Genomic DNA, 15,740 nt, shown 5'->3' with positions numbered 1-15,740 from the left:
TCTCTCTCTCTCTCTCTCTCTCTCTCTCTCTCTCTCTCTCTCTCTCTCTCTCTCTCTCTCTCTCTCTCTCTCTCTCTCTCTCTCTCTCTCTCTCTCTCGACTGGAACCTCTCCGGCGGAAGAAAAAAGCGTTTCCAGAACGTCCCAATGACCCGGATGTATATACAACGAACAAATATTTTGCGCGAAAATCTGATCACAGGAGCACTCTGTTCACTTGCCTTTTATTCACATATAACAGAATTTACGCGTTCCTAATTTTGAGTACTTCAGAAAAAATCAACCACTGCGAGCTAAAATGGACGAGTATGATGAGATGTACGGAATCGAAGATGACTTTGAGCAACAGTTTGCCGACGAATTGGAGGTGATGGCTGAAATGGAACGTAAGCGACATGTCTTGATGTTCAGCTTTGGGGCTCCTCGGACCGCCGTTTTGGCTTTGATAAAGTTGGCTAAGTAACGAGTACATTCACCTTTCTGAACCAATTCCGATAACCGTATCCAGCTAATTTACCTAATGTTTTAGCAAAAAGTGAAACCCGCTAGTGTCGTATTTGGAGACTTGGAACTTACTGTCGGTGTTTGTGGTCTTAGTATAGCTTGTTAATGTAGCGTCTTAGCAGTTACAAACGGCGAAATACATTTTGAATAGGCTTGTTTTACTGTGTGACAGCGGTTCTGACACACTTGGTTTCTTTTTTTTTGGTTATGGGACCACACAATTTATAGGTTTTGTTTTGGGGCATACAAAAGTATCTCTCTCTATATCTGCTAATTGCTATTACAACCATCATTCATTTATCTGTCTGTCCATGTTACTAACTTCATCCGGACATTTAAGTTTCTCTTATGACATCAGGGTTTGGCCATTTCTCTTCAGAGAAGCCACTGAGTAGTGCCTTTTTCTGTCCTGGATTCCACAGCTCATTCATGGAAGACACACACACACACACACACACACACACACACACACACACACACACACACACACCACTAGACCCTTGTAGCTGAGCTAGATTGCAGCTGCATGTCTTGTGTACAATCTTCTCATGCATCACTCCACTGCTCTCTTCATTCACCTGAGTTCTTGTAGTCTCCATCATATTTAAAACCATAATGCTTCTCTACAAAGCCAAAAACGGACCTGCTCCCTCCTGCCTGGAAGTACTTGTCTCGCCTCACATCTCAAACACTTCATGCCTCAGTCACAGACCATCTTGACGTACTGCACCATGAGACAGGGAAGACAACATACCTCAAGACTCTCTTCTGTACTAAGATTAAGGTTCAGTTTGTCGTCATTGCTCAATACAAGTACAAGGCAACAAAATGTGGACTTTGCACACCTCAGAAGCTGAGGTCAGAAAGCAGGGTCGGCCACTGGGCTTTGCTCAAGGGCCGGCCAGTGATTGCATAGCAATGGCAGGATTCAAACCCGCAACCTTCAGCTTGATAACCCAAAGTCCTACCCACTACTACTAGAGACCCTCACCTTCAGATGTAAAGACCTACCTTGTCAAGAGGCACTTGAATGAGCCATAACCACTTCAGGCCTATTGATTAATCATCAATACATCATTTACTTCTTTAAATGTATATACAGTAAAAACTACTCTGCAACAGTATTCAGACAAGAAAAATGCATACTAGGTGTTTTAATACATATACGTATAGTGTATATAGATTAATGTGTGTTCATGTTTATTTAGCTTAATACATATGGATTAATATTGTAAAATTACAATATCACCTAGGCTCTACATTATGGACATTCAAGAAGTTTGTAATAAGCAAATGAGTCCTCTAACAAATCACAGCATTTTTTTTTTTTATTGTGTACTCTAAGCCCGCATACCAACATTTCAGGTGTGTCTGCTGTGGTTGTTGCGATGAACCTTCACCTATTGTAATACATGCAAATAATTTCCATCAAATATACAGGTGACTCTTTAAACAGGTCTCATGGGTTCACTGGAGTATCACAGTGGCATGTATTTGCACAGTATAATTGCTGTGCATTATTTTTCCCTGTCGTACTTCCCTTTTAAACACGTTTCTCTCTGACAAAGTTGTGCTTGGGCTCTTTTTGGGCTCTCATTTGTCATTTGCAGTTGAGCCCCCGCATCCTGCAAGAGTATCGGGGTTCCGCAGTAAGATGCCAGCGCCGCAGACGTTTGAAGACGCCATAACATCCGGGGACCTGGCATCGAAAACAGCAGGCGCGGCTGCCCTGAGCAAGACCCTCGGCCCCTCATGTGATGAAGAGGAGTCCTTGAGTGAGTTGGTCACTAATATATTTTCATATACATTCAATTCACCTTCCCCTTCATTATAAACATCCACCATTTTTGTTTTGTTTTTTTTGTTTTCAAAGTGTGTATCTTGGAATACGCTTGTTGGAGTTATTTGTTTGTTATTTTAATAAACGCACAAGTTTCACCTTGAGAGAGTGGGTCACTACCAAGTGCGTGGAACTTTTGCTGTTGGGCCCAGTCTCTACCATATGGTCCATTTTTGCTTTAACCCCTCTCTCTCACGCCAGCAGCAAGCCATTAAAAGCGCTGAATAGCTGCTGTGTGTGTACTGGTTTACTGTGATGGAGAGTGAAGCATGCACATCGGGGTGTTTTTGTTTATAGTGCTTGTCCTGTGCACTGCCCACTTCATTAAGTAGCAATGGAGTAATTATGCCGATTTGTAAATGCGTCCGGCTTGCCTCGTTAGCTCTGTTTTTCCCTTTTAATAATACCGGCCACTAACTATGCCATAAAAGCTGAAATTGTTACGTGAGAGAACTTGATGCTTTTCCATGTTTGCACACATGCAAACTTAGGATGTTGAAATACATGCTACACAGTGCATCCACAAGATATGATGCCAGGTTGCTTGGTTATCTTGTGGTCTCTCACATAACAGCAGGCACACTGATGCAGGCGAAAAGTATAAATATCTGATATACTTGCAAAATTTTCTAGGTTTTATTAATTTAGAGTGTTAGTCATGGTCACTCACCACTGCCAAAAGTTCGTTCCCGGCGGATCCACAGTACTTCTTATAGGAGAGCCAATCCTTCCCCTCGCACATGACTCTGGAGACATGACCAGGCTGAAAGCCAGCGTGCTGTCCACACTTATGCCTGTGGTGACCTTGCTGTTTCCACAGTTTGTGCAAAGCATAAATGTGAGGGATGAACTGGAATGAAATGTGTGTTGGTCCGCAGCCCCCAAAGCAAAGAAGCGGAAGCACGATGTGGCAAAAAAGCTCCATTTTGATGCGTTACAGGATGACATCACTCCTCCTTCCTCACCAGAGGTGTATGGAAATTCGGAGGGGACCAGGTAAAGATGTGGCTCATGTAAAGAAAACCATCCTTTTGATTTACAGATTATATGGATATAATGTGTGTCTAGAATATGTATGTGATCATTTGTGATTAATGGTTTTTCTGTTAATGATCTGTTTAAAATGCACCTTAAAAATACATGTTATTTCAGTTTCGTTTTTTCATGGTCCACTATGCCAATATTACCCTACAGTGAGATTTTTCTTGTTTTTTTGAGATTTTTGTTGTGCTGACGCCTCATGCACCCTCTGGGTCTTGAGAAATTTCAAATGGTCATTGTAAACAAACACAAATATTATTGTGGAGATTTGTGGAAAATTCTAGATTGCACCCTGTGTTGTGATGTTATGACTCACAGCTTTTGCCTTAGTCTAGACCATTTCATTTTCAGGACTGCTTACATCCTTTCATTAATGTTACAACATTACAATTCCTAGCATTATTTCAGACATGATGGATTTTTTAAAGTCAGCACTGTTACTCTGTCTTCTGATGTTACTGTAACGACTCATCATGGTTTCTTGCTTCGTCTCCTTTCAGACCTGGGTTTACACTGTCTCTGTCTCCTGATGGGCCACCGGTTGCTATGACAGCCAGTGTTTTGGACATCAGTGGCCTGGCAACACTACAGGAATCCCCTAAGAGGGTTCCTACAGCAGTGTGTCGCGCAAGGAAACGTCCCCCAGCAACTGGGGATTACATCACGGTCACGGACTCCATGGGAAACAGAGTTTACCTCAGCAAAAAGGAGGATGACGACAATAAGGTGCTTTTGCACATGGGCAGATTATACTATACATGAAAAAACAATACTTAATCCTGCAGCTCACTGTATATGTAGACCCCCCCCCGAAGAAAAAAAAAGGTTTGTTTCCTTTAGTTTGCAAAAAAGTGCATCTTTGTACAAGGAAACCTAGTACATGGAATTTGATATTCCCACATATTCTAACAAAGCACAATCAAATGAATGCTTCATTGATGTATACTATTTCATGTTTACATATTCTGAATTCAACACTGACATAGTAGATCAAAATGCATAATGAGCTCTTTTACATCTCAGGCACCAGATCCGAGATTTTTTCGGAATTCCCAGAATGCACTGGGCCTTTTGGCTGTGCCCATTGAGGTTCTCAAAGAACAAGTGGCAGACAGAGTAAGAAAGGACCACACACCCACACATACACCCCGTCATTCCCAAACAATGCACATCCTAATAGGTGTTGTTCTGGTTCTACACTGTCATCATAGAATCAGTCATCACTACATCCATTACAGTGTGGGGCCGCTCAGCCACCAAGCATGACATCCACAGACTGCGGCGCATTTTCAGGTCTAAAGAGAAGACCATTGTGTAATGTTGAAGAGTGAGATTTATTAAGGGCAAATCCATAATCAGAATGGTTAGAACAGTCCAGGGTCAGTGAGCCAACATGAAGCGTATGAAAATACATAATAAGCAAACAAACAAAAGCACACGGTGACAAAAAAAGGAGCAGGCTATATAGTGATGTAATGATAAGAACCAACACTGAAGAAAGCGAGGGCTAGATAACAAGCAGAGAATAACACGAGGGCTGAATTACTAACGGAGGCTGGGCTTGACACAGAGGCTAGGAATTAACGAAGGTTAGAATGAACAATGACCAGCAAACACACGGACAAGGCAGCATTTACTTACACAGAATAACGAGGATTAACGATGCACAGGCGATAGAAATGAGGTGAAAACCAAAACAAGGACCAGAACAAGAATGGAGAAAAGGAATCAGTGACATGAGACAAGGAAACCATTACAACAGGACGCCAGGGAGTGGCCAAGCATGACACAATGGTGTTAAGCTGCCCCCACTGCTAGATCTGCTCACTTCCAGAAACAAGAGATAGGTGGAGAAAATCACAGCAGACCCATCTCACCCCGGTCCTCACCTGATCCAGGATCAGTAGGTGTGTGGAGAAAATCACAGCCGACCCATCTCACCGCGTTCCTCACCTGTTCCAGCGCCTTCCCTCAGGCTGGCGCTTTAGTCAAATGAGGATCAAGACAACCCGACTACAGAGAAGCTTTTTTCTATGTGCCATCGAACTCATGAACAGTTGATGCATATAAACTGCCTATAACATGAAGACTCACACACCTAAACAGTTCATCTTGATCATGTTGTAGTTCTTCACCTCTATCTGCTCTTTTCTATCCTACCTTTTACCTGCCAGTCTACTTATTTATTTTAACTTCATTATTCTACAATGGCATGTCCCTACCTCTGCACTCAACACTCTTAAGAATTGATGCGCATGTAAGGCTCACAAGTATGACTGTGTGTGTGTGTATATGAGTGTTGAGGAAATGTCTTTTGTTGTACTGTGTACAAGCAACTGTTTGGGGTGAGCTACTGTAACCAAGAACGAAGACCTTGTATGCATGAGCATGCTTGGCCAATAAATCCTGTTTTGGATTCTGTTTGTTTTTTTTGTTTTTTTTACAGCGCCATCGTCAGTTGGTGGAAGACTCCCAGAGGCTAACAGAACTCCTGAACAGGTACGTGTGTCATACAGAACAGTCAGACACACACACTTGGTGTTAGCCCACTCAACCATGCTGAATACGTACTGTAATGTTTACAAAGAACTTGGGGAAGAACCTTCCAGCACCGACGACTGGTTATTAAGAATAGACGAACATGGCCCATCAACGTGGGTTTGTAATGTGGCAATGTTTATGGGCTCACTCATACTGAGTTTCTCTCAGTCATCTAACCCCTGTGGTTGGTAGTGGTGTGGATTCAGAATCCTCTAACCCCCGGGCTTGGTAGTGGTGTTGATTCAGAATCGTCTAACCCCTGTGTTTTGTAGAGGTGTAGATCCAGAACTTCTTCTAGATGAGGTGACAGAGGAGGAGGATGGTGAAACTGCTGACGAAGGTGTCTGCTCTCGTTTGTGGGTGGACCGCTTCGCCCCACAGCATTATATAGAGCTGCTGAGTGATGATGTGAGTCGTAACAACACACGGCACAGACTCCTCTTTGCATAAAAGATCATTATAAAAGCACTCCGCGCCAGATGCGTGATGCTAGATTTAACTGTTAATAGCAATTATTCCAGCTGCTGTAATTTTGTCAGTTTCTTGCCCTAAAGGAAATTCCGTATCTGTGTGCGTTTGTGTTTGTTTCTCCTCAGTTCACCAATCGTTGCCTGTTGAAATGGCTAAAACTGTGGGATATGGTTGTATTTGGGAGAGAGAGAAAACCTCGCCCACCTGCTCCGGAGGCCAGACCCACTGCAGCAAATGCGCAAAATCAAAACCAAGCTCAACGCTTCAAAACCAAAAGCCAGATCACGGAGGAGATACTGGAGGCAGAGTTAGACCAGTATAAAAGACCCAAATTTAAGGCAAAAATTTTAAATCCCTTCAAAGATCTGGAACACATGTTGACTGCTTGGTTTAATCAACTTTATCTTCCTATGAAGTTTTTAGAACATGATAGAAATAATTCCATGTATGACTTTTTTTTTTTTTTTTCTTAATAATGTTTATTCCAAATAGATTTTTGGGGGGATTTGAGTATTTTGAGTGTGTTTCTTTAGCTGTTTCACGCTGTTTATCTCTTCTCTGCTATTAGGTAGCACTCTTGTCTGGTCCTCCTGGTCTGGGAAAGACAACGTTAGCACACATCATTGCCAGACACGCTGGATACAATGTAGTTGAGATCAATGCTAGGTAATAGATACACATAAACATCTAGTTTCATTACTGAATTTCATTGGTAACTATAATGAACCGGCAAAATTAGTTTTTACGAACTGCGTTGCCATGCTATTTCTAGATTATGCAGATCTGCAGTGCGTAATCTGACTGCAATGGTGTTCCTTTTAGGTTCCTAACGCTGTTGGAGCGTTTCAGGATCCAATATTGGGAACTTTTTTACTTTCAGTTTGTGCTCTTTCATTGGTTTCGTTTTTGTTTTCTTTCCTGGTGCAGTGACGACCGCAGTGCTGAACTCTTCCAGAAGCGCATCGACACTGCCACGCAGATGCAGTCAGTGCTGGGCGCCAACGAGAAGCCAAACTGCCTCGTGATTGACGAAATCGACGGGGCCCCTTCTGTAAGTCCCACCCCGTCTCCTCATACCGCCCGTGCCGCTGTCGGATCGCAGTTCCTCACCGTCTCCGTCTGGCCGGCCTCAGGCGGCCATCGGCGTCCTCCTGGCGACTCTGAGCAGGAAGGACAGCCGGGAGGGAGAGGAGTCGGGCGCCAATGCCTTGAAGAAAAAGAAGAAGAAGGAGTCCGTCCTGCTTCGGCCAATCATCTGCATCTGCAATGACCTGTGAGCTGCTCTTCTGCCTATGTACCCACCAAGTCGGTGATTTGGATCGAGCTGCATTTTTGATCGGCTGCCTCTCTTGTTAGTTATGCCCCAGCTCTTAGGCCCCTGAGGCAGCAGGCGTTCCTCTTGACCTTTCCCCCGACGCAGCCCTCGCGCCTCGCGCAGAGGCTGGCTGAGGTAACACACGGGCACTCTAGCACATGTCCGCAGCATTTCTTCCGCCGTCCACGTGCCGATGAAACGAATGTCTTGTCTCTGCGTGCGTGCGTGTTAGATCACAAGGCGGCAGGGCATGAAGACAGACACGGGCTCCCTCGTGGCCTTGTGTGAGAAAACAGACAACGACATTCGTGCTTGCATCAACACGTTGCAGGTGACATCTTTTTATATGTGCTTTGAGTATAAAATGACCGTCTCCGAAGAAGATTCCAGGTGAGTAAGTGCAGTGTGCGATTTTGACAAACCTGTTTGTAGCCTCTTTAACTACAGTACTCTGCAGTTACTCATTTTGACAAGATTTGAAACATTTTGATAAAACACAAAAATGTAAACATGTTCTACCTACTGCTGCTTGCTGCTTGCTGCTTTTAGGTTGTTTTTACTGTAAAATGAACATACGTTATATTGGTATTAAAGCTCATACATTCTTTTCCCTGTTGCATATATGTTGTCAAAACCTGTTATATTGCAATAGAATTTATCATGCAGCCAAAAGACAACATGTAATATCTCTTCGTGCGTCCAGTTTTTACATGGCCGTGGTCAGAAACAGTTGGATCAGCGTGTTGTGAGTTCTGTGTGCGTTGGGTTGAAAGACCAGAACAAGGGACTTTTCTCACTGTGGCAAGAAATCTTTCAGCTTCCACGACTGAAAAGGTAGAGAAACGCTGTTATTTTGTTCACCATATTATTTTTCTGTTTTTCTTGTCTCTGTAGTGCTTTGGGCTTGGTGACATTTTGGAAGTTAAACACTGAAATAGACTATAATACAACAGCCTTTTAAGCTTATTGTTTGATGCCACTGAAGCTCCTGGTTACCTGAATCAGGTTTGTTAGATTATGGCTACTTGTAAAGTACACAGGGCTGTAGGGATACAGTCTCATGGCTAAGCTATAAATGCATGCCTTTTTTTTTTTTTTTTTTGGTTAATAACAGCCATATGATGGTGCTTTTACAACAGCCCTCGTCAAGGAGCAACTTTACGGACGTCTGGGTCCAAGCCCTCAGTGTGCAAGCCAAAGGTAGCGAGGAAACTGAGGAAAGTCTGGTTGACACTAGACAGCGCAGAAAGAACAAAATAAGCAATAAAAGGAAGTTAAGCAATAGACGTCTGTTCTGGGTTCCTAGAAGTCCTAGTATGGGTTTGATGATTGTGTTCGAAACCAATCTGGCGCAGGAAGAACTAAGGAACAGCGTCACGATGTTTTAGGCTAGAGCCGTCACGATGTTTTAGCCTCCTAGGGGATGGAACCAAGGTGGCGGTGGAGGTGGGAGGAGCCACAGCAGCAGAGACGGGTCATGAAGTGTTGATTTATGCAGAGTTAGTCATTTGGCATCTTGTCACTGCTTCCTCGATAAGGAAACGGATTGGTGGAGACGTATTTGGAGCGCTCGAGGAGGCGGGACTTAAAGATGGCGCGCAGAGGCTTCAGCACATCCTCCACCTGGCCTCATCCAATGGAGAGCATGAGAAACTCATACAGGTACAAACGCGCGCACGCGCGCGCGCACACACACACACACACACACACCCACTGCAGAGCTGCTCGCAATAGAGTGTTTTTTACACATGCATATCTGTTTTGGAACATCCTAGAAAAGGAAGCTCTAACTGCTTGCTTTTAATTTAACCCCCCCCACACCCCACAAAGGTTCTTTTGTCCTGCTTGTATGTTCAAATTCTCCCCTTTAATTCCACTCCCAGTGTTATACTGCTTGAGTACTCTATTAATGAAAAGTTAAATATGGAAATAGTGTCTATGCTTTTACAGCCGCTTTTCCCATTAGGATAAATGAACTGATCAATTTATTGATCTCAGAGGTACTTTTACACTAAGGTTTTTGCCCCTTTTGAAACTTCTGAGAAGGCGAGAGAAGTAAAAGTAAAACCTATTTGCGCGAATACACGCAAATCCTTTGGCGTGCGAGTGTGCTCACACCTCCTCCTGCTCCTGTGCTCCTCTCGTTCAGGGCCTGTTTGACAACTTCCTGGCCATGAAGCTGAAGGACCCTGGGCTGGCCGGCGTGTGCGCCGGCTTGGACTGGCTTTGCTTCTCAGACCACGTAAACGAGTGCGTGCTACACGGCCAGAACTACTCGCTCATGCGCTACCTCCCCTTCCTGCCCGCCGCCTTCCACTTCCTGTTCGCGGCCAACTCCGTCCCGCGGATCAGCTACCCCAACAGCCACTACGAGGTGGGACGTTTTCCCCTCTGATCATTACGCCTGCTTTACTGGACCGGACACTAGACTAATGCCTCACTCTTGCTTTGATCTGAACAAACCTCTGTGGCAGCGGAGCCCTGGGCTTCCTGCCCCATTCAAACATAATTGCCAGCAGCTAAATCAAATATTTTATTGCCAGATATGCCCCTTTTCCAGTTAAACACAGTAGTTGATCAGTCTGAGTGCGTAGCCTAAAAAAAATGGATAATGTGCTGTACGGTCAGCCTTAGTCAAACAACGCCATCTTCCTTTTACTCTCAGATACACGTTCCATTTTTCAGGCTACGTACTACAGTGTGTCAAACAAATTTCCCAATTGTCGAGTGCTGGAGCCGCTGTTAGTTGTTGCCCTAACCACTTATCAGAGTTGCACGCAGGGCCATGAAGCTGTTGAGTGACCTAACGATCGAATGCTGTCCAGGCCCTTACGAAAACACAGCACACCAAGAATGCCGTCGTTGCCATGTTGGCCGAGATCCCTCCTACGATTCGGAGTCGGGTTTGCCAGAACAACCTGTGCTTGGAAGTTCTCAGCCTGCTGCTGGAGCTCATCTGCCCCAAACTTCGACCGGTAAGCAAGAGTCGGTGGTACCGCTCTGGACAGTCTGTTGCGGTTTTGTCCCATATTACTTTGTGTTGGCCACTGTAAGTTGTATGTTTTGTACCAAATGGGCATGCTTGTTTGTTTGTTTGTTTGTTTGTTTGTGTTCTGCTTTGTTTGTTCTTTCAGGTTAACCCTCAGCTGTACAGCACCAGGGAGAAGCAACAGCTTTGTGAGCTCATTGACAACATGATCAGCTATAACCTGACCTACCGGCAGGACCGCACGCCCGAGGGCCAGTACACCTATGTACTTGAGCCGTGAGTAATCACAAATGCTCACATGTACAGTGCTTTTGCCATATCATAAATGCTTTTCCATACCAACGTACTGTTAAAAAAAAAACATCACTGTGAATGTAATATAAATAGTAAACATGTTCAGAAAATCAATAGGTTGTTTTTAAATATTTATTGCTACTCTTAAAGTTGTCACCAGCTTCAAGTGAGCCTGTTCATGACCCTAATCCTTTCCTTAACTCTTTACTGTGCTATATTTTATTTTTTGTATTATTATTAACTGTCAGATTACGTTGACCAGATAATGTAACTGAACAGAGCACCTGTAGGAAACTATCCAAAAATATGATTAAGCTAAAATATTTGTCTGCATACAAAGCCTGTAAAGCACCCAGAAGATCAGATTTTCCTTTGCTGGAATAATGAAATACATTTGATTTATGAAATGACTGTTAAAGGCACCTTCACGATTAACACCTCATTTTGGACAGAGATTTGTTTGTCGCTCCATGGTGTAATCATCATTACGGTATGAAGGCAGGGGTGAGTTTAGCAGTTAATCATTTGTGAACAGATCTAAAGAATTCCTTTGCAGAAAGGAGAGAGGACCCGGGTCTACCTCACGCCCGATTGTTCCGAAAGTCATTTTTCAGATTTACCTTCCCAATTCTGTTCTTTGCTTAAGCTGTAACTTCACATACAGAAAAGTAGCCCCCTTAACACACAAGCTCATGGGGAGGACTTGACCCGCCTGAAAGGCCGCACGCCTCAGGAATATACTGTCACTGAAATCGGGATAAGTGCTTCCTGCCGTAAGTGAATGAGGTGACAGATTATGGGAACGTTTTCATCACCCAGACCCATGCATGGACATGTTTTGACGAGATGCTATAACTCCTCCATGGATTAAAAGATTATGTTGTCCCAGATTATAGTGCGCTCTCTCTCTCTCTCTCTCTCTCTCTCTCTCTCTCTCTCTCTCTCTCTCTCTCTCTCTCTCTCTCTCTCTCTCTCTCTCTCTCTCTCTCTCTCTCTCTCTCTCTCTCTCTCTCTCTCACACACACACACACCCTTGCTTTTAGTGCTGATAGCATTGCCTAGGATATTTACAGTCTCTGTTGAGAACCAATGTCACGCGGTTCTACTCCAATTTAGTGGACAAGGGAAAAATACCTCCACTGGAATTCTGACTGGAGCAACGAATCCAGCTGTGAGGTTTGGTAGTGATGCTCTGCACAGGGACATGGAAAGTGGACGAGGATAAATTCTGATATCCGACCTCAGGATCCACACACACACAGAGAGCTCTTTTGTGAAGAAACGTATACTCTGCAAAGCTGATAAAGGTGTATCCACAGACCGATGGACTGAACAACAAAAGGACAAAAGGAGGAGGCACCCAGAACAAAAGGAGGAGGCACCCAGGGCTTGAATAGAAGAGTGACCGTTTTTAGTACCAATAATTACTGAATAGAAACTCTTACAATAGTTACGGTTAGCAGAATTTTGTGTTCATCTCAGTTCCGACAAACTCCCCTTTTGGTGTAATGCTGTTCGTGCTTATTTTTTGGAGAGGCTTTCTAAGTGTTCACGGGCTTTAAATTACATCTTGATAAGCTTACCTATTTTTGTGAACGTCTGTCTTCTCTCTGTGATTTTTCGATACATGCTGGAGCCATGCAGCGTTCATTCCTGCAGGCCCGCTGCCAGCAAACCCTTGTGACCTCTGATTGGGGGATTCCTCTGCTCCTCGCTCTGTTGCTCCTCCTGCTTGTTTACGCCTTCCTCTATCTGCCCGCCCTCTCCCACCGGGCGCTCCTTCAACAAGCTCTAGCCAACCACACGGAAGCCACGGCAGCCGTTAAATTTGACTGAGTATGTAAAGTTTCCATGTAGCTACCTAGAGTATGGCTACTTACAGATGCAACTCACTCTGAATTCAGGAGGAGCCATTTGACAAGAGAAGAATTTTGTGGAGTTATTAAAACCGGAATCGGAATTCTCATCAGAGTGACGAACCCGGCAGTGCGCAGGGACATGGAAAGTGCTGTTTAAAGTGCCAAAGAAACGCTTCTGTTTTTGCTCGACAAGCCAAGGCAGAACCCTCTGCCTTCATAGCAGCCAAGCATCAGAACTGGACCTGTGAGAGAATTGTGTAACACGTTGTGAGTTCCCAGTCGAAATTCCAGTGAAACGCGCAAAGCCACACTTCTCTTGGCCTTGTGGGAGAAACTTTTTTTTCTTGACCAGCACTATTGATGGATATGTTAAGGTGAAAAGAATTTGCCCTAGCCGAGTCTCGAACTAGCTCAAACAATCCTCCTGAATAATCCCCGGTGGTGGTTTTTATTAGATTAACAATGTGCTCAACGGATCCCTTTCCTCCCATTATAAGCTCTTATAATTCTCAGAATATTGTTACGACCCATAGGAAATGTGGATCATATTTGTAATGCATCCATCCTCTGTTTGTCTTTCCTTTTCTGTCCTCTCGTCGTATAATTGAATATTTATTCCATCTACATATTGGTCCTATGCCGTCCACTAAAATTATTTCTCATGCTGTGAGGTCGGACAAAGTGGATCAAGGGCTTAAGTTTGCTTTCCGTAAGAAATGGACGTGGGTGTGTGTGTGCCCACGTGCAGGAACGTGGAGGACGTGGTGCGGTTTCCTGGGCTGCCCCCTCGACGACAGCTGACCTATCAAGTGAAGCAGCTGATCGCCAGGGAGACGGAGCTGGAGAGGATGAGGAGGGTGGAGCGAGCCCAGCAGAATCGCAACCAGAGGGTAGAGACGCACAGCACAGGACATTCAGAAGCACATTATAATCTTCCAAAAGCACGTTTTAACCTTTCCTGGACGTCCACCTCCAAATTAATGCCACGGTTAAAATTCAGGTCCTGTGTTGTTCACCTTTCCTGAAAAGCTGATAGAAAATGTGCAAGGAAGCAATAGGGACAAAAATGTCTTTCTGCTTCTTGGGTTGAGAAAAATATTTTCAGGTTTGGGGAAAAATGGTTGGCTCATGCACGTGCGAGTTTCATCCATTTATTTATTATTAAAATCATCTTTTTTTTTCCATCCTCAGACTTCTGAGACAGAGGCCGCTGAGGTGGGACGGCAGGTGAAGAGACCAGAGGTGAAGAAGCCACCAGCCAGGAACCACCACCATCGGCTGGAGAACATTGTCAAACAAGCTGTGGTGGAGAACAAGGTGGACAAACTGCACCATACCGCCTTAAAATCTTTTGCATAGCACCTTAAATCATGGGGCAGCGGTAGCTCAGCAGTTAAGGTACTTGACTAGTAATCAGAAGCTTGCCAGTACAAGCTCCACCACCGCCAAGTTGCCATGGTTGGGCCACTGAGCAAGGAACTGCTTGGAATAATGCATCGTTATCATAGTTCAGCTTTAACCGCTACCTGTTACAAACATTTCTGTATCATTTCATTTTAGGATGGTCAGCAGATATCTTTAACGTTGTCACTGTGCAAAGCTCAGGGGACAAGCCTTTCTATGAGGGCCGCCTAATGTTTGTGATCCTCGCCTATTTACCATAAATATGCCTAAACTTTGTGGTTTTAATCTGAGATTAATTGGGTTAATAGAGGATCTAGAGCATTGGAAGTTTCAACTGGACGTTCTGTTTCAGGATTAAATTGATGGACATGACCCCCCTCACTCCTTTTTTGGTTTTACAGCCAGAACTGGATTTCTTCGGACGAGCAGTCATACCAAAAGAGAAGCCTGCCGTTAATTCAGCAACAGGTGACTTGGCACTCTTTTAATGTACTTCTCGTTCATGTTATAGGTGTGCTACTTTCCCAGTAATTAATTAATCGTTATCCATCACTTAGAACCACGCATAGCATAGTCTTACTGATCGCTTTACTAAACCGAAATGTACTGCTCAGGCTTCTTGCCAGACTTCAACACAGTCCGGTGAGGTGATTGTAAATATCCTTTTTAGTTCACAGGGACAGTCGCAGAACAGGTACACGTTTTTAGATATGGGGGCCAGTGCTTTATTTCAGAAATATAAATGTGCTGCAGCGACTGCAAATAGATTACAGACTACTTTTAGTCAAAACGCATTCAGAATAAATATAACAGACATGTTACAATGTGCTGCAAATGGTGAAAACCCTGCATTTCATTGGTCAGATTTCCTGTGAATCTGCTAACAGCCTTACATTAAAGAGCCCTTCAAAACACCACCAGAAGGGGCATGTAGGCACGTACCCAGCAGTGAGTCTCTGCAGCCATACTAACGAGCATTTTAATTAGGATATGAATATTCACCTTCTAGTAACCAAGAATGTGTAAACTGGTGTGTATGAATAGGTTGATGTTTTCTTTCTATTTTATTTTTGGTTTGTTTTTTGTTTTTTTTATATTACCCCTAGGTTACCATGGTTCAGCTGACATATTTTTTGCTCTTTTGTCTCTAGGTGAAGATGCTAAACTAAGCGGGACTTTGCAGATTGGTAAAGCGGTAGGAAAAAGTGACGTTTGGTTTAGGTTCAATGAGGGCGTGTCTAATGCAGTGCGTCGAAGTGTGTACATTAGGGAACTCCTCTAAGAGCCGTCTGTCTAAGACAAGACAAGATGCCTTGTGAGAAAAGTGGGAGACAGAATTAGAACAGGACCATGTTGATGCTTTGTTTGATGAACACCCACAAATCCGTACTGTTGTGTGCTGACCTGTATCCTTACTTAAAGCCTCCAGCAACTTCTGTGAATAAATGTTAAATGATTTTCTGCTTTCTTTACTTTGCTCTGG

The 15,740-nt window shown here is 43.9% G+C and overlaps 1 protein-coding gene across 4 annotated transcripts; it reads left to right on the top strand.

The window, feature by feature from the left end:
* The first annotated feature begins 122 nt into the window (after positions 1-122).
* chtf18 (CTF18, chromosome transmission fidelity factor 18 homolog (S. cerevisiae)) lies at positions 123-15,715 on the top strand. Of its 4 annotated transcripts, XM_035535097.2 has the most exons (22): positions 123-385; positions 2,114-2,278; positions 3,222-3,339; positions 3,885-4,110; positions 4,408-4,500; positions 5,831-5,883; positions 6,198-6,333; positions 6,522-6,734; positions 6,965-7,062; positions 7,324-7,447; positions 7,530-7,669; positions 7,753-7,846; positions 7,944-8,042; positions 8,415-8,545; positions 9,250-9,373; positions 9,861-10,085; positions 10,537-10,686; positions 10,846-10,976; positions 13,602-13,743; positions 14,045-14,170; positions 14,659-14,725; positions 15,409-15,715. In XM_035535097.2, the coding sequence occupies exons 1-22, from the start codon at positions 298-300 to the stop codon at positions 15,537-15,539; spliced, it is 2,874 nt and encodes a 957-aa protein (XP_035390990.1). In that variant the 5' UTR covers positions 123-297; the 3' UTR covers positions 15,540-15,715. The 4 variants fall into 4 exon arrangements, with proteins under 4 accessions (XP_035390990.1, XP_081557422.1, XP_081557424.1 ...); XM_081701296.1 differs by lacking the exon at positions 4,408-4,500; XM_081701298.1 differs by lacking the exons at positions 123-385; positions 3,222-3,339 and having other exon boundaries at positions 2,148-2,278.
* Positions 15,716-15,740: the final 25 nt, after the last annotated feature.

Source organism: Electrophorus electricus, chromosome 18, assembly GCF_041902795.1.
Source record: "Electrophorus electricus isolate QZ-2024a chromosome 18, ASM4190279v1, whole genome shotgun sequence".
NCBI lineage: Eukaryota > Metazoa > Chordata > Actinopteri > Gymnotiformes > Gymnotidae > Electrophorus > Electrophorus electricus.
Note: the sequence above shows the minus strand (reverse complement) of the source record. Positions and strands in the feature narration are given on the sequence as shown.